At 41.1% G+C, this 18,598-nt stretch overlaps 2 protein-coding genes and 1 long non-coding RNA gene across 4 annotated transcripts; 2 read left to right on the top strand and 1 right to left on the bottom strand.

Moving 5' to 3' along the window:
• The first annotated feature begins 324 nt into the window (after positions 1-324).
• On the top strand, positions 325-7,957 carry LOC131120948 (sodium- and chloride-dependent GABA transporter 2-like). Its single transcript, XM_058065268.2, has 15 exons — positions 325-415; positions 1,095-1,278; positions 1,766-1,900; positions 1,967-2,107; positions 2,182-2,254; positions 2,312-2,444; positions 3,226-3,360; positions 3,459-3,562; positions 4,543-4,667; positions 4,750-4,862; positions 4,939-5,076; positions 6,222-6,321; positions 6,411-6,511; positions 6,941-7,111; positions 7,207-7,957. The coding sequence occupies exons 1-15, from the start codon at positions 362-364 to the stop codon at positions 7,372-7,374; spliced, it is 1,875 nt and encodes a 624-aa protein (XP_057921251.2). The 5' UTR covers positions 325-361; the 3' UTR covers positions 7,375-7,957.
• LOC144901301 (uncharacterized) lies at positions 1,053-9,026 on the bottom strand. Of its 2 annotated transcripts, XR_013629496.1 has the most exons (7): positions 8,905-9,026; positions 7,244-7,370; positions 4,934-5,085; positions 4,776-4,872; positions 3,453-3,532; positions 1,781-2,416; positions 1,053-1,261 (listed from the first exon to the last, which is right to left on the bottom strand). It is a non-coding gene; the product is annotated as an uncharacterized LOC144901301 (long non-coding RNA). The 2 variants fall into 2 exon arrangements; XR_013629495.1 differs by lacking the exon at positions 1,053-1,261 and having other exon boundaries at positions 1,674-2,416.
• Positions 9,027-14,853: 5,827 nt separating this feature from the next.
• On the top strand, positions 14,854-18,530 carry LOC131129203 (green-sensitive opsin). Its single transcript, XM_078794925.1, has 5 exons — positions 14,854-15,523; positions 15,592-15,760; positions 17,613-17,778; positions 17,875-18,114; positions 18,188-18,530. The coding sequence occupies exons 1-5, from the start codon at positions 15,160-15,162 to the stop codon at positions 18,284-18,286; spliced, it is 1,038 nt and encodes a 345-aa protein (XP_078651051.1). The 5' UTR covers positions 14,854-15,159; the 3' UTR covers positions 18,287-18,530.
• Positions 18,531-18,598: the final 68 nt, after the last annotated feature.

The following is an 18,598-nucleotide window of genomic DNA, read 5'->3' as shown; positions in this document are numbered from 1 at the left end:
GGCATGCTCACCAGATCAAGCAAGCCCCAGGTCTGATGGATTAGTTGTGAAAGTGAAGCGTCTTGACTATGTTCTCTGATTGGTTTGTCGCTGTCAGTGTATATAATGTACGGATTAGGTATTCTTCTCTGATTGGTTTGTTGCTGCCAGCGTATGTAATGTACGGATTAGGTATTCTTGTCTGATTGGTTCGTCGCTGCCAGCGTACGTATTACCTTTTTCACAGATTTTGGAACTGTACAGTCCATTTTTTTTCCTTTTAAATGCGTTTATAGTGCGGCAAATACGGTAATAGTTATTCTTCACTCCTTCATGAATATTCAAGTTATTATTGTATATTCTGTACCCATTTACAGAGTATATGACTTTCTGTAGTCATTCACTCGTGATTGGCTTGCGACCAGTCCAAAGTCAGGTGGGATAAGCTCCACACACCATCACCCTATTGAGGACAAACAGCATTAAAAATGAATGAATTGTCACCGAACAATGTTTCTGTCAAATATACATATATATATGTACAGTATATATGCGTTATTTATATTACTGGGATTACTGTAAAACTGCACTTAAAAAAACACCTCGCCACATCACACCGACTAATAGCTAGCCGGCTAGTAGCTAGTAGCTAGCAGCTAGAAGCTAGCCGGCGAGTACTGGCTCTGGCTAGTAGCTAGCCGGCTAGCTATTAGCTAGCTTGAGTTTAGAAAAGTCAAAAGTTACTTTCTATGTTGCTATGTAAAATCAATGACCCCCAGGAAAAAAGTAATAAAAAATGATTGTACGTATTACATGTTACCATGAATGTGCTGTAATTATTTGTACAACTGTTGTGTAAATATGATCTAAGAGTGAGATCATTATTTTCTTTTGATCCTGTTTGTCCTGTTTTGTCTATGTGTTTTGGTGTCATTCATCAAATTAAGGTCACGGTGAGAAAATGAAAATAAAACAAGATAATACATTTTTCCCCGTAAATAATGGAACATACAAACAACTGTTTGAACAATATTCCAATAATAAGAATAAGCACAAATCCGCGTGTTTATATAGTGTATATATTATATACTGCATGATATTCGCCCTAACTAAAGGTAAAAATGGATCACTTACCAATGGAAGTGGAGAACCTTGAAACCACAACAAAGCCTGCATCCAAAGACCAGCAGAGGGAGCAGTGGTCCACCAAAGTGGACTACTTCTTGGCTGTGGCTGGAAGCATCGTTGGCTTGGGGAATGTCTGGAGATTTCCATATCTTTGCTACAAAAATGGAGGAGGTAAATATGAGCTATCATTTCATGGAATATGTATACAGATAATATACTGAGGGAGGGGGGTGAGTTAATATATTGTTATTATTGTTAGTCATTCTATCAGAAACTAGGTATTTTGATTATGGTACTGAATTAATAATTTTTTAGTATAGTCAAATTATATTATAAATCTCAACGTCAGCTATTTTGAGTAGATTTTACTTAGCTGAGATATGATTAATTTATTTATGCACATTTAAAATGGGTTACATTTGATTAAGTAATAAATCTAGTAAAATCTACTTAAAATGGTTGAGTTTTCAAATATAATTTGACAGTACTTAATTATTAGTGGTTCAGTCACCATAATCAAAATATCTTATTTCATGCAACCACTTACAATTATAAATTTATGTTCAATCAAAGCATTTCTTTCAGTGCGGTGACACTTTTTTGTGTCATAAACGAAAAGCCACATATTTGAACTAACAGATGGAATTGTGGGTTAAAGGTGTCTTCCTCCTACCATACTTCCTGTTCCTGTTCACCTGGGGTATTCCCCTTTTCATTCTGGAGACATCACTGGGCCAGTACACCAGCCAGGGCGGAATAACATGCTGGAGAAAAATCTGCCCCCTTTTTCAAGGTGAGCTCCATCAGTCCCATCTGTGGATCAATCTACTAATCAATAAGCATGTTTGTATATGTACAGGTTTAGGATATGGCAGCCAGGTAGTTGTTCTCTATACAGTGATTCATTACATCGTTATCATAGCCTGGAGCTTCCTCTTCTTGTTCTCGTCCTTCCAATCGGAGCTTCCGTGGGCTTACTGTCATAACAGCTGGAACACAGGTACCAAGATTATTATTTTTTGGTAAAAAAAAAAGTACTGGTGTGCCAGTAATTGGACTCAACTTGTATTAAAGATGCGTGTCTGGGGCACAATGAAACTCTCCAAGAGAACACGAACGCCACATCTTCAGTGGAAGAGTATTGGGAGTAAGTATCACGTTATGTGTGTATGAGTGTCAGTTTTCTGACTGGTTTCTGTCACAGGAGGAGAATTTTGGGACGATCAAGTGGAATTGAAGTCATGGGAAACCTTCGCTGGGATTTAGCCCTTTGTCTTTTTCTTTCCTGGATTGTGTGCTTCTTCTGTATCTGGAAGGGTGTAAAGACCACAGGCAAGGTGAGGAACATTGGATCACCTGAAACATACATAGTTCTATTTAACATTCTATTGGAAACCAGCTGATTGTCACAACAACCACAAATTATTAAAACCCTGGCTGGTAAAAGATGACGGGCAATATTTCCCCCAAAAATGTTCATTTTTCTTTTGAGAAAGTGTTTCCAATGGAGTGGGGAAGAACAATAACAGTAAGAAGACTGGAGACTGAAGACTGAAGATGGATTAAACCCATATTTATGTCTTTTAACCACTATTGTCAATTCTACAAAAAGTTTGTGATACCTTTTTTGTATTTTAAATACACAAGTAATAATAATAATAATAATATTATTTTAAAAGAATGGATGCGCTGCACTTATTATTTTTTATAAATGTATACATATGTTTATTATTATTATTATGACTAAAACAGCCATAATATAATAGTATAATAACATAATAATATAATAATATAATAATATAATAATATAATAATATAATAATATAATAATATAATAATATAATATAACATTATATTACTATTATATAATAATAATAATATTGATATTAATATATTAATTTAATTAATATTATTAATATAATAATATATTATTACATTATATTATTATATTATATAATAATATCGATATTAATGTATTATTATATTATACTATTTTATTATTATATTATTATATTATTATGGCTGTTTTAGTAACAATAATAATAATAATAATAATAAACATATATATACTATATATATAATAAATGCAGCACATCCATTCTTTTGAACTTTCTGTAGGTGGTGTACTTCACTGTCATCTTCCCATACGTCATGCTGCTGGCACTACTTGTTCGTGGTCTGACATTACCAGGAGCCAAGGATGGAATAAGCTTCTACCTCTACCCAGACCCAACACGCCTCAGCGATCCAGGGGTATCACAAGTTCCACTCTTACAAGCTGAGTCTTATCACCGTGATGAATGTAGGCGATGGAGCTGCCGTCTCGCTAAGTCAACATGCCTCACCTGCAGGTTTGGATGGATGCCGCCGGCCAGGTCCTCTACTCTTATGTAATTGGCGTTGGGGTTCTGACATCTTTAAGTAGCTACAACAAGTACAACAACAATTGCTACAGGTAAGTATTCCAAGGTACATTTGGACAATTTTGGAATATAGTAGCTCACAAAGGCGAGTGCACCCTTAACATTTCAGCAACAAGGGACAAAACGTGATTGACTGAAGACATGTCGAGTCGATTACCCGCATCATAAACGTCACTTTCTGCCGTCCATGTACATAAATGCTAGAGATGAAGAAGGAGCTCATGTTGCAACATCTCTTGAAAACGTGACAAGATTTCTCATTCAGGAAAAAAAATGTCTCATGTCTCATACCCTTCCTCTCAGCTGGGATAGACTCCAGCATATTTGTGATCCTAGTGAGGATAAGCGGCATAGAAAAAGGATTTCTGGATGGAATAAATGAAAAAAAAATGAAATCCAAACTGTGAGGTGTGCTCAAGTGTTGCCAGGTATTTCATAATAATTTTTTATGGATAGTAAATCTGTACTGTAACACAAGTTCTACACTGACTACTATAAATTATCATCATATAAACATAATAATAATAACAGAAATGAAATAAATAAATATAATAATATCAAATTGGGGCGGCATGGCGGTCTAGTGGTTAGTGCGCAGACCTCACAGCGAGGAGACCAGGGTTCAATTCCACCCTCGGCCATCTCTGTGTGGAGTTTGCATGTTCTCCCCGTGCATGCGTGGGTTTTCTCCGGGTACTCCGGTTTCCTCCCACATTCCAAAAACATGCTAGGTTAATTGACTCCTAATTGTCCATAGGTATGAATGTGAGTGTTAATGGTTGTTTGTCTATATGTGCCCTGTGATTGGCTGGCGACCAGTCCAGGGTGTACCCTGCCTCCCGCCCGAAGACAGCTGGGATAGGCTTCAGCACCCCCCGCAACCCTCGTGAGGAAAAAGCGGTAGAAAATGCATATCGAATTGTGCAAGGTCCTGAGGCATGCACAATGTAGGGTAGAAGGTCATGATGTTTTTTTGCAACTCCATCCTGTTGACTTGTATATTCCCCAACAGGGACAGCATGTTGCTGTGCCTACTAAACAGTTTGACCAGCTTTGTGGCCGGCTTTGCCATCTTTTCTGTGCTCGGCTTCATGGCCAAGGAGCAAGGTATGGACATATCCATGGCGGCTGAATCAGGTATGGATGCTCGACGGGGCGTTTGTTAGTAGAAGGTCCTTAGCTGTTTTATTTGACTGTTTTAACGTGATGTATGGTGCAGGTCCCGGACTGGCGTTCATTGCTTACCCTCGTGCCGTGGCTTTGATGCCCCTCCCTCACCTTTGGGCCATTTCATTCTTTGTAATGATCATCCTTGTGGGACTAGACAGCGAGGCAAGACCACCTGAGACAAGATCTATGTTGAATAGAATCATGTAGATCACTAACATAATCTGTGTACTCACTCCAGTTTGCATATTTAGAGACGCTGATCACCAGCATCAGCGACATGTTCCCGTCCTTCTTTGTCAATAAATGTCGGCGTCAGCTCCTTCTTCTTGCCATCAGCGCTGGAAACTTCTTCATAGGCCTCACGATGGTTACACAGGTGAGATGTCTTCAACATATCAACAGACAAACATGTCATTTGTAACTAAACTTCATGTAGAGCAGGGATATTCAGTGAGGCCCGGCGGCCATTTTCGGCCCACAAGTAATTTTTTATTGGCTTTAGTGATATATTGTACAAATAAAATCAATTGATTATTCATGAGTAGGGATGCTGCGATCGATAATTGCTTTTAAATCACAAAGTAGTAGCTTCTTCATCCCACCAATCATGTCTGCCGTGTGGAACTGGCATCATGAAACATGAGTGGTTAGCGCGCAGACCTCACAGCAAGGAGACCCGAGTTCAATCCCACCCTCGGCCATTTCTGTGTGGAGTTGGCATGTTCTCCGGGTACTCCGGTTTCCTCCCACATTCCAAAAACATGCTAGTGATTGGCTGGCCACCAGTCCAGGGTGTATAGCTGGGATAGGCTCCAGCACCCCCGCAACCCTTGTGAGGTAGAAAATGAATGATTTATTTGAGTCAAAACATAAAAATGGGACCAAAAATACAAGACTGTATGTGTAAGTTGAAACCTGCTTGCTGCTATTTAGTCAAGCTAACTTAAGAATTGGGCTGCATGGTAGTGAGTGGTTAGCACGCAGACCTCACAGCTAGGAGACCTGAGTTCAATCCCACCCTCTGCCATCTCTGTGTGGAGTTTGCATGTTTTCTCCACATTCCAAAAACATGCTCGGTTAATTGTCAACTCCAAATTGTCCATAGGTATGAATGTGAGTGTGAATGGTTGTTTGTCTATATGTGTCCTGTGATTGGCTGGCCACCAAGTCCAGGGTGTACCCCGCCTCTTGCCCGAAGACAGCTGGGATAGACCCCAGCACCCCTACGACCCTTGTGAGGATAAGCGGTAGAAAATGAATGAATTTGAAGAGCAAACACTCACAAACAAAGTATGGTGTTTTTTTTTTTAAAGGGATAGAGTTCATTTTCTAGCGCTTTTTCCTCATGAGGGTCGCGGGGGGTGCTGGAGCCTGAATCCCAGCTGTCTTTGGGTGTGAGGCGGGGTACACCCTGGACTGGTCGCCAGCCAATCACAGGGCAATTATATATATATTGTATTTATATATATGTATATGAAGTGATGGCAGTGTCAAAGTGATGAATCCTCTACTTGCCTGCAGGGAGGCTTCTATGTTTTCCTCTTGTTCGACTATTACGGCTGCAGTGGCATCGTCCTCGTTTTTGTCATTCTTGAAAGCATCTGCATCGGATGGGTTTATGGTTTGCACTGATGCGTTCCTTTTCTACATTTCTACTGCTAAGTTTTACAGCAAGACTTATATTACTCTAACATGATTTCTTTTCTGAAGGTGCTGACCGTCTGTATGATAACATAGAGGACATGATTGGCTACCGACCGTGGCCTGTTTTCAAATACTGTTGGCAGTACTTTTCACCAGCTGTTTGCACCGTACGTATGACTCCTTCAACACAGGCCCCTCGTTTTGCACAGGGGCTGCATTCTTGGCAAATGGGCAAAGGCGCCAAGTCAGGAGAGATGAGTCATCTGACACCAAGCTTGTTGCCACAATGATTGACAGCACCTGTGAGTCCCTGGTGGTGTAATGGTACAGCTGCTACACCTTTTAAGGCACAGGTCCGAGATTAAATCCCAGGTCCAACATTTGTTGTTTTCCAGCATTCAGGCTCAAGTCAAATAGTATAAAAATAGCTTTTTGGTGCCAAGGACATGGCTAACAAGCTGTACACTGACTACTTTCTATGGTATTGTTAAGAAGATATATTAAAACACCGAGGGGTGTACTCATATATGTCAGATAATCTGCTAAAGCTTTTTTTAAGCCATAAAGTGTACTTTTAATGCCAGTTTTTCTTTCAGGGCACGCTAGTGTATAACTTGGTCAAATACAAACCGCTGAAATTCAACAAAACGTATGAATACCCGTGGTGGGGCTACATGATTGGAGGAGGCTTGGCCCTGTCGTCAGTGGTCATGGTGCCGCTGTGGATGATCTATGCTGTCAGTGTCACTCCTGGAACCTTAAGACAGGTACCACCAATTCATGCAATTTTTAATTTTGCACAAAAGTTTATTCTTTATATATGTCTTTATATGTCTTTATATATGTCATTTCCCCTTTGCAGAGACTCGGAATTCTCTGCACGCCAGCGAGTGACTTACCTTGTGAAGCATTGAAACGGAAAGCTGCAGATCAAGAAGCATTTCAGGCCTCCGTGGGGTTGCACTCTCACCAAATGACAGAAAATACACTCGTCCCAAACAGCAGCGATGCCAGATGGAGCGTTATCTAAAATGCATCAAAGATAGAAGATAATGTTATTGGGCTGCAAAGTGCATGTTGCACAGCTGGACAAGCATACTGTATGTTATAATAATAATAATAATAATAATAATAATAATAATAATAATAATAATAATAATAATAATAATAATAATAATAATAATAATAATAATAATAATAATAATAATACAATTTATTTGTATAGCGCTTTACAGAAGAATGTAGTTGAATAAAAGCAATTAAACAGAGTAGAAGACACACCAAAATACAACGTTCATTCGTTAATACACAGTTAAAACATGAGTAAACGCGGGGCGGGGCAGATATAAAAAGTTAGACATTAAAAACACATTTAAAGAGGTGGGTTTTTAGTTGTTTTTTGAAACTGGGAAGGTCAGGGCAAGCACGGAGTGAATGGGGCAAAGAGTTCCAGAGGGTGGGGGCCAGCGATGGAGAAGGCTCTGTCTGCCCAGGTTATGCTTATAGGGGTGTTTTAGTTTTGTTTTTTAACTCTATGAATTGCACTGCTTATGCATTACTTATGTATTTATTACATTGTGACAATTGTATTAATTTTAATTTCAGTTGGAGCTGAAGATGGAAAAGCAAATGGGAATTTTGAGGTTTAGGTGGCCCTCTGCTGGCTGAATAGATACATTACATACAAGACCAATTACACAAATTGTACACATTTTTTTAGAATCATTATAGAAATGAAACAAAAATGATAATAATCTGATAACTTAGCCTGGTGTGGAGCTGATAAATAGCATGAGTGATCGTTTTTCCAAGCAGGCTTTGTGACAATGGTATCTTCCAGGAGGTGACGGGAGTAATGGATTTTAAAAAAAGAATTTCACCATTTTAATGCCGAGGGCACCTTTGTATTAGAATTTGTCTAAAATGCATCAACGATTTATCATGTTATTGGGCTGCAAGGGGGAAAAGTCCATATTAAACAAGCACTGACGTGTGTATTATTGGGGTGCTTTCGTTTTTTTTAATTGTATGTCTGTAATTGCATTAATGCTATTAGGCGTGTATTAATTACATTATTACAACTGTATTAACTGTAATTGCAGGTGGAGCGAAATGTCTTATTTAATTTAATTTAGTTGGCCGTCTACTGGCTAAATAGACATCTAGTTTCTAATTTTAGGGTTTTGTTTTGTTTTGTTGAAAAATAGTCCGCTCTTTAATAACTTGATTTTGACCTGAACGCATCAGCAATGTAATTCCAACAGCATATACGCTCAGTGCTTCAGTGCACACGCCGCCATCTTGTGTAGCACAACTTGGCAGCTCAGCGTGCGCAGTGTATAGGTATATATAGGTAATTTACAGCCGCACAGTCTTGCATTTTAATGCCTTATCGCGTCCAGAATTTCAGAAACCATCATTAAAAACGTCGAAAGTCGCAAGCGAACAAAGTAGTGCTACACAATATGGCGTACTCGCGGCGACAAAAATGTACGGCTCATGAGTTTTCAAGGTAGTAGTTCTGTAGTTTTGTGGTTCAGCCTTCCTCATTGTTGCTTACCTCCGGATGCATTCAGGGACACTCCGAACATCACAACAACCTCTTTAATGTGTGTGTATGTGAGGTCCATATACAAAAAGACAGACAAAAAGTCGATACAATCGTCACTTACTTTGTGCCGGTTAATGCGGAAGTACAATTTGCTGCATTCAGAGGTGCTCGGAAATCCCACAAAATAACCTCAGAACATGGACGCAATTTACGTGGTGCCTTTGAATGCAGTCCCTCGTTGCTCATAATAGCAAGGTTAAAATGGGACTCAAATGTTGTGCTGCTCATTTTAGCTTGATTTCCTTTTTAGCTCATTTGGAGCTCTTGATGCATACAAATTGTACATTTGTTTCAACAATAGAATACAGTACAAATGTGCATATTTCAGACATAGTTGCAAATAGTGATGAGGAATTATTTATTCATTTGAAAACTGCGATTAATCTGATTTAAACGTCTTAATCATTGGACAGCCGCAGTTTAAAACAATTGGAATCACACAGAAAATGCTCTATAACAGTTCAATACTCAAATATGCGACTTCCTTCAAAGTGCCATAAATCCCACCTCTTGAGATTAGAGCACACTTCCTGTCGGGCATTAAAGAGGACTGGAGAGAGAAAGTGATCACTTATATAACCTTTATATCACTGCGACACAGTGACCTAGAACACCTTTGATGTGATGCTTGTTAGCGGTCATGTTTGTTTGCCGTAAGCGATGGTGGCCACGTCACGTAAGTTCTTATACGGTTCTTTTCTCAACGATATTCAACAATGCAGTATAGATACAAACCACATCCTCTGTATGCCATGGAAAAATAACAATATCAATAAAGCATCAGCCAATGTGGCCCACTGTGATCCAGATCAGTTATATCAGGCGTCTTCCTGACCTACTGACGGCTTAGTTACACTTCCTGTTTGCTGTTGATGCGCCTGCTTCCTGCCGCCCAAGTGTGCTAAACACTTGCATTGCTGTCAAGCGGGCTGGCTAATCCCCAATCAAGTCTTTACGTGTGACTTCTCACCTGCCTGGGGTTTTATGAGCCGCCCCAAGCTCCTCCATCAATCCTATTTACTGCTCAGTGAGTACAAGCAGATGGCCCACATACGCAAAGCACCGTATAAATGTATATTTTTATCTACGCATGTGCATATATGTATGTATGTGCGTATTCTATGACTGTACATATTGCACATACAGTATGTATGAGTATGTATGCAGGCATATACACTGTATGTACAGTATATACGTGCATTATGGATAGTATATGCAGTATTTCCAGGCAGGTACAAGTACCTACTGTGTTTTTTTCGGGCATTCCAAGTGCTTGTATTGGCAATGACCAATGTTTGTGTTTCTGATTGCTAAACCAGAGACAGCTGTCTGGTTTTCATGATGTTTTCACCTCTAAATGCAGGCTACACAGGCAAAGGCGTACACAGGCGTAATGCAATAATACACTCAATACACTCAATACAATACACTCATATGTGACTTTTACTCATCTGTATACACCACTCTTTATTTGCACTAAGACCCATTCATCATTGCACTAAAATTAATATATCTGGTCTAGTGGTCTAGTGGTTAGCATGCAGACCTCACGGCTAGGAGACCAGGGTTCAATTCCACCCTCGGCCATCTGTGTGTGGAGTTTCTCCCCGTGCATGCGTGGGTTTTCTCCGGGTACTCCGGTTTCTTCCCACATTCCAAAAACATGCTAGGTTAATTAGTGACTCCAAATTGTCCATAGGTATGAATGTGAGTGTGAATGGTTGTTTGTCTATATGTGCCCTGTGATTGGCTGGCGACCAGTCCAGGGTGTACCCCGCCTCTCGTCCGAAGACAGCTGGGATAGGCTCCAGCACCCCCCGTGTCCCTCGTGAGGATAAGCGGTGGAAAATCAATGAATGAATGAATGAATTGTATGAATGTGAGTGTGAATGGTTGTTTGCCTTGTGATTGGCTGGCGACCAGTTCAGGGTGTACGCCCAAAAACAGCTGGGATAGGCTTCAGCACCCCCATCCTTGTGAGGAAAAAAAGCGGTAGAAAATGAATGAATGAATGAATAATATATCTGCAATATGTCTGCTCCTGTGCAATATTATGTGTATATTTTGTATATATCTTGTATATACCTTGTTAAACTGTCTTTTTTTTTTTACTCTACTTTTTAAACTTGACTCTTGCACTGAAAGGAGAAGCTCTCTAATTTTGTTGTACATCTTGTATAATGACAATAAAGGTCATTCCATTCCATTCTATTCCATTCCAAAAGGAGCCTAGGAATGCAAAAAGAAAGCTGAAATGTTGCTCTCAGATCGCATTAGATGGATGCCCTACTTGCAGAGGGCACTCCATGTACTCATTTGGACATTTGTTACATTTATTGGAGTTTTTGTTGTGCCATCCTGTTGGACATTGTTGAGAAAAGTGCTGTTATATTTGTAATTATTATGCCCCGGAAATAATTGTCTAACATTGTCATTGGCAACCACTGTGCCCGCACCGACCATGTGACATGCAATCAGTGAATGCCATGCACGTGTGTTAAATAAATGAGGCTCACAAAAAAAAAGAGTAAAAACGCGTGCCGTGTTATGTCACGCTAACCCCTGCCAAAGGAAGACTCTTCTAAGAAACATCAGCGAAACAAAAGGTTGATTAACTGCCTGTGAACATTCCCACACTTAACTGTTGATTAACACTCGATTAACCATGTTTGCCCTTCACTTTCCTCCGTCAGAGGCGAGCTGAGCTCTTTGACCTGTCAGCGGCTCTAATCACGTTTGAAGACGACGGCAATTGAAGCGGACAGGAGTCACCTCTAACGTGTGCACAGACGCCCCTGCAACGCAGCCGCAGCCTACTCAACACCTCGCGATTGCGTACGAGCCGTGAATCCAATTTGTGAGGATTGGAGATTAGGGCAGGACAAACCTCTCCGCTTCAACAGCTTGCTCGTGACAATTTCTGGACGCTAAGCAGATAAACGGCAAGCTCCTTCCTCTGGAAATCTGGGAATGGTCACACACTTACGGAATCTGGGTAACAGATGGCTTCCTGTTTGTAGTTTTTTTATAACGTGACTTGACTTGAAATATGACTTCAGAAAGATTTGATTACAGTAGAAGCCATGTAGATTTACTGTAGGTCAATCCTTCGTGTTATTATTGTGCAGGATTGAATAAAAATGAATAAAGAACACATTGTAACACTTAGCTACTTCTGAGTTAATCTGACTTAACTCGCTGTAAAGGTAAAAATTAATCATACTCACATGATAATAAAGAAAATACAAACATGAACTGTTTATAGTACAGTTTTAATTCCACTGTGATTACAACAAGGTTGTAAATCCTTGACGTCACATATATGGGATAGAAATGTCATTATTTCATGAAATTAGGTTTATTGTGTGTTTTACTTCCATGCGGAATTAGAAAGAAACTATAATTGTTGTGGTTATTTTAGGTTATTGTGTAAATTGTTTTGATTCATAAACAAACCTCTAATTGTTTTTTTTATGTGTCTTTTCTTGGTCATTCATTCTGCAGAAGGGGCTGCACGGTGGGCGAGTGGTTGGCATGTAGACCACACAGTCAGGAGATCGGGAAGACCTGGGTTCGAATCTCCGCTCGGGCATCTCTGTGTGGAGTTTGCATGTTCTCCCCTGGCCACCCACCTCTCGCCCCAAAGACAGCGGGGTTGGCTCCAGCATACCCGCAACCCCAGAGGGTGCATATTGAGCTTCCGAATAGGGTTGTTCCGATCAGGGTTTTATCCTGATGATGCCGATCCCGATAATCCATGAGTGAAATCGGCCAATATCGATACTGATCACATACTCATCCCCAAATTTTGCCCACACTTTCAAGTGGATTCGGGTTGGGATCGGGGCTTTAGAGCCTCAAACCCACCACACCCTGCCAGGTCCTCGCCCCCTAAATGCCGCACCAATCTAAAACTTTTCAAAGCACCACCCCGGTGAGACATTTTTTGAGGCACGTTCTGAAGGATGCAACACTTTTATCTCTCACAAGGACTGAAAGTCCAACACACGGGAGACATGCTTGTTATGAATCGTCATATTAACGCAAATAATATAACAATAATGTGTTTTTTTCCCACTGATATCGACAGACAGATACCGATCCAAGTGATCTGTGTATATTTTTTATACTTCACTTCCATCAAAAGTATATCCTGGATTGTAAACAAAAAGTAATAAGAGTGTAAAGGTGACTATAGGGGTGCTATTTCATGTCTAAAGGGCTTTGATGATGTTTAAAAAACGTATTTAGAAAGTTATAAACAGGTTTTACATGTGCTAACTATGAAAATATCAAATTTATTAATATTGATTCTTACTTACTAGTAGAAATTCACTTATCACTGTCAGGGCAGGAATCAATTCAAAGCAATAAATGAGGACTGTACTGTTAAAAAAATAATTTGCAGGTGATTCTGCCTTATATTAAATGTCTATTTTGCCTGTGAGGCAGTAAATGTGTCCTCACACATTTAGCTTTACATTATTTGGCTGCTGTTTGGTTTGCCAAATGCAACGCTTGGGCAGGCCGGATCCGGGCAGCCTATTGAGGATTGCTGATATAAACCAAAAAAAAACGGCAGTTTGTTAGTTTGGTTGCAAATTGTCCGTACAGGCATACAATAATGAGGTAATAGGTTTTGAGAAGTTTAATTAAATAAGAAGCAAATCCCATTAATTGGTCTGCCTTATCTGCCCGTCTTCATCCAATAATGGGATTACCCTGCTGACAATAATTAAAAAGCAGAAAAGTCTGTAAAATGGCAAGATGGACAATGTTGTGTGGGTTTCTTTGATTTCACTAAATGTTATGTTAGTTGACGTAACAATAAAAGTGTACTGCATCCTTGCAGACTGGGATAGGATCCTGTACAAACTAGGTAAAGGTGAGGGTCGCACGTCTTTTTGTGACCATTCGATATGCACGGGTTACGATACCATTCAAAAATCATATGCAGTCATCCCTCACTACATCGCATGAACTAATAAACTGTCACCGTTTTGTGGTTAACTATGGCCTATCATTAATGAAAAAAAAATGTATTCTGTTCACAAGGTTTACATTGATGAGACATTTATTGACATTACCTTGCTCATCTGTCACACTCACTTTCAAACCTATTAAGTAGAGAATGAATAAATTGGAGGCTAACTACATAGTTGGTAATGGTAATGGTTTTATTTCATTTGAACATGCATCAGATTATAATTGAGTGCATCCCATAATCAGTTCACAGTTCCACATGTCCAAAAAAAAGAGTAGGAAGAAGCAAAGATTATTAAATCCTATACCTCCATCTGGTTCTTTTACAATCAGTAACTGTTACATTTGTTCACTTCCTGCTTTCATAATATATTTTTTTAAACTTTATTATATTAATTAAATTTTTTATTATTTATTTATTTGAAATATTTAAAATGTTAAATTTTTTAATGTTTAATTTTTTAACTTTTTTTTATTTTTTAGTCATGTACAAGGTGATATGAGCATCCAATGACATAATGGGTACCATAGTAAGTGTCAATATAGTGATATACTATATAGCACATCATGACTGGTCAAAGACTCTTCATCCTTGTATTTAGCAAAATTTTCTCTTGAATTAGCTCATCGTTGTGCATTGTTTGATTCCCTTACTCAATCCATTCCATAGTTTGATTCCACATACTGAAATGCTATGGCTTTTTAACGTAGTCCTAGCATATAAGTGTTTCAAATGTACTTCTTCCCTGAGATCATATTTCTCCTCTCTTGTAGAGAAGTATTGGATGACATTTTTAGCTAATTGGTTATTTTTAGCCTTATGCATTATTTTAGCTGTTTGAAGATGAACTATTAAACTATAATTATATAGATTGCTACTCTTAAAGCGACGGCCGTCTCTTGTGTCGATTTAGAGATCCTGTAGCGTTCGCATAAACAAAGCTAGCATTATCCAAAAGAGTGATCTTATTCCTCCGGAAGAGGTCCTTTTTCGGGTAGGTCGTAAAATGTTGAGTACATTAACGACCCTGCGGTCATCCACAGGTGGCTGTTGGTTTAGAAGAGATCAAATTAACAATGTTGTGGTAATCCTCTTTGCTCATTATAATCCAACGCGAGGCTGTCGGAAGCTATATAACCATCGCTCGTGTATCACATGTCACTCCTGAGGCAGCGCGCCAAGTCTTTTCTCCTGCTTCCAAAAAGGAACAAGCCGGGAAGATGGAAAACGGCACAGAGGGCAAGAACTTTTACATCCCTATGAATAATAGGTCAGGGCTGGTAAGGAGTCCTTTTTACTACCCGCAGTACTACTTAGCAGATCCCATGTTCTTCAAACTCCTGGCTGCCTACATGTTCTTCCTCATCTGCACCGGCTTCCCCATCAACGCGCTGACGCTGGTGGTCACAGCTCAGAACAAGAAGCTGCGGCAACCTCTCAACTTCATCCTAGTTAACTTGGCCGTGGCTGGTCTCATCATGGTCCTTTTTGGCTTCACGGTCACTTTTTATACTTCCATCATGGGCTACTTCGCCTTGGGGCCTAATAGCTGTGCTATCGAGGGATTCATGGCCACCCTGGGAGGTATGTCAATATTAAGTCTTCAAAGTTGCCCTCGTGACAACTTCTGATTGTGTTTCTTTCATCCGAAGGCCAAGTCGCTTTGTGGTCGCTGGTGGTTCTGGCTATGGAGCGATACATTGTGGTGTGCAAACCAATGGGAAGCTTCAAGTTTACAGGCACTCACGCTACAGCTGGCTGCGTATTCACATGGATCATGGCCGCCTCCTGTGCCGTCCCTCCTCTTGTTGGTTGGTCAAGGTAACGTCCTTAGAAACCTGTATACATACGGCCATTCATCCATTCTGTTTGACTTGGGTCAAAGGCTGGGGTGTAGACCTGCACCGACCTAGAGATGTGTACCGAAAACGGTACTTTTGTAGGCACTGACCAAAATTTGTCTGTAATACCGAACATATATAATCTAGTAAAATGAGAAGGTACTGCCGGTGAATATTCTTATCCATCCTGGTCTTTGTACGCTCTGGGAATTCCATTGACCGCACACACCAGCCAGACCTGATAGGACAGCTCTAGTCTAGTTCATGCTCAAAGTCTTGGTAGGACACACACTAGCCTGACTAATTTAGTCCAGGTCCTAAGTCTGACTAGTCTAGTGCAGAATAGAGTGGTCTCGTCTGACTAGTCTGGTCCAGATCCCATGTCTGACTAGTCTGGTCCAGATCCCATGTCTGACTAATCAGATCCCATGTCTGACTAGTCAGATCCCATGTCTGACTAGTCTGGTCCAGATCCCATGTCTGACTAATCAGATCCCATGTCTGACTAGTCTGGTCCAGATCCCATGTCTGACTAGTCAGATCCCATGTCTGACTAGTCTGGTCCAGATCCCATGTCTGACTAGGCAGATCCCATGTCTGACTAGTCTGGTCCAGACCCCATGTCTGACTAGTCTGGTCCAGACAAGAGCTGTCCTATCTAGACAAGGCCTGCTTAGATGAGATGCAAAACATCTTCTAAGACCTGAAGAGTCCAGTTGCGAGCGATTGATTACCCCAAAAATCGAAAGGCACTCACTATGTTTTGGTACCAGACCAGCAGTCTTCATTCAATTCACAAGAGAAGATAACAAAGCCAGGGGAAGGGAGGTCATGTTTACACCAACAAGGAGACAAATTAAAGCAACAGAAGCTGAAATAAGTCATATTACTAAGCATTTGGCTAAAATAAAACCGACCTGTTTAATAAATGCGAGTGTTCTGGAAGAGGGCACAGGACGCATCCCGGTGGTATCCCCCCCAGGTACCTGGAATTGGTTAAATGTCCAAGCTAACCATCCCTAATGACCGCATGATGTGAGCAGGGCAACAGTGCATCATCATGAGTCCACTTGGCCAGAAACACGAGGTAGTCACATGACCTGAGAATTTGCAAACAAACACACAGCTGAGCCAGCGTTCTGGCTGCAGTGAAAGCAATGAGATCAGTGTGGTCAGTGTAGCATGTGGCGGGAAGATAAATTAGCGACTGCTTGGTTGGTATTTCTAACAGTGCAGACGTCGTCTGATGCAATGCAATCGCGAGGCGGACTGGACTTTAGTCCACTCTGGTGTTGCCAGCCACAGGCTCGTTTCTTGGTCAAGTGGGGGGGCGTGTCCTGACTGTTGTTTGCACTGGTGCACCGAACAACACGATCGGAATATCCTCCATTTTTGGAGTCCTTTCGAAGGAGTGCGCCCTCGGAGGGATTCCCTAGTTCTGTGGAGACTATGTCTCTCAACTGGCCTGGGCTGGGAATGTCTCGGGATTGGTCAGGGAGGATTGCGATCTCCATTCTCTTCCATTCTCTTCCGCTTATCTGGGCCCGGGTTGCGGGGGCAGCAGTCTCAGTAGGGAAGCCCAGACCAAGGTGTTCCCAGGCTAGCGTGTCCCTGGTCTGCCCCCGGGGTCTTCTCCCGGCTGGGCATCTGACCAGGGAGGCGTCCGGGAGGCATACGGGCTAGATTCCCGAGTCAGGATGTGAAGAAGCGGCTCTACTCTGAGTCCTTCATGCCACACGTTATTATTTCCTTTTCGAAAGACAAACAGTCAAAGACTTCAGATAATGAAACAAAACAAAACAAAGCTGACGTCATTTCCTGTGTTGCTGCAGGTACATTCCAGAGGGCATCCAGGTGTCCTGTGGACCCGACTACTACACTCTGGCTCCAGGCTACAACAATGAATCATACGTCATGTACATGTTTATTTGCCACTTCTGCGTCCCTGTCTTCACCATCTTCTTCACTTATGGAAACTTGGTGCTGACTGTGAAGGCGGTAAGAGATTTCTCACCGATTTGTAATCCGAGATTTCGAAAAAAAAAAAAAAACCTGAACAAAAACGGCACGTAACTTTGACTGTGTTGTTTCCAGGCTGCAGCCCAGCAGCAGGAGTCAGCCTCCACTCAGAAAGCTGAAAAGGAAGTGACACGCATGTGCATCCTGATGGTGATGGGCTTCCTGGTGGCTTGGACGCCTTATGCCAGCTTTGCGGCTTGGATCTTCTTCAACAAGGGGGCTGCCTTCTCCGCAACCGCCATGGCCATCCCTGCTTTCTTCTCCAAGAGCTCGGCCCTCTTCAACCCCGTCATCTACGTGCTCATGAACAAACAGGTAAAAAGAGGACCCCATCTTTGTTGTTTTGCTTCAGTTGCTTCATCGTTGACTAACTTTATCATCTTCCCAGTTCCGTAACTGCATGCTGAGCACTATCGGCATGGGCGGCATGGTGGAGGATGAGACTTCTGTGTCAACCAGCAAGACAGAGGTGTCCTCTGTGTCTTAAGATTGGCCAACAACTCAACAACTCCCGCATGGACTCACAATGTCTCCAAACCGACAATGACGCATTCTCTTGCCAAAATACGGACATATCTCCAGGAAGTGGTGCAGCGTGGTTTGCCAGTGTCTATGGCAGCGATGCGGTCTTGTGTAGGACTCCCTGGGTCTCCACCAGTCCAGGATTGAACGTTTCTGACCTTTTAGGGCCACCATACATTCATGTGTTGGACAATATAGAACTGAAAGGTTTTTAATGGCATAACGTTTATTTAAATTAAGTTTAATTAAATTAAAACAAATCCCGGTAGTCTACCGG

The sequence above is a fragment of the Doryrhamphus excisus genome, linkage group LG11 (assembly GCF_037039965.1).
Source record: "Doryrhamphus excisus strain RoL-2023G ecotype Guam linkage group LG11, RoL_Dexc_Guam_v1.1, whole genome shotgun sequence".
In the NCBI taxonomy this organism is placed as follows: Eukaryota; Metazoa; Chordata; class Actinopteri; order Syngnathiformes; family Syngnathidae; genus Doryrhamphus; species Doryrhamphus excisus.
The sequence above is the reverse complement of the archived record's forward strand: the minus strand, read 5'-3'. Positions and strand labels throughout refer to the sequence as shown.

Coding starts and splice junctions, on each gene's coding strand:
- LOC131129203 (XM_078794925.1), top strand. CDS start 15,160: ATGGAAAACGGCACAGAGGGCAAGAACTTTTACATCCCTATGAATAAT. Junction 15,761..17,612: donor CCTCTTGTTGGTTGGTCAAG/GTAACGTCCTTA, acceptor GTGTTGCTGCAG/GTACATTCCAGAGGGCATCC. Junction 17,779..17,874: donor TGGTGCTGACTGTGAAGGCG/GTAAGAGATTTC, acceptor TGTTGTTTCCAG/GCTGCAGCCCAGCAGCAGGA.
- LOC131120948 (XM_058065268.2), top strand. CDS start 362: ATGACTTTCTGTAGTCATTCACTCGTGATTGGCTTGCGACCAGTCCAA. Junction 2,445..3,225: donor GTGTAAAGACCACAGGCAAG/GTGAGGAACATT, acceptor AACTTTCTGTAG/GTGGTGTACTTCACTGTCAT. Junction 3,563..4,542: donor TACAACAACAATTGCTACAG/GTAAGTATTCCA, acceptor ATTCCCCAACAG/GGACAGCATGTTGCTGTGCC.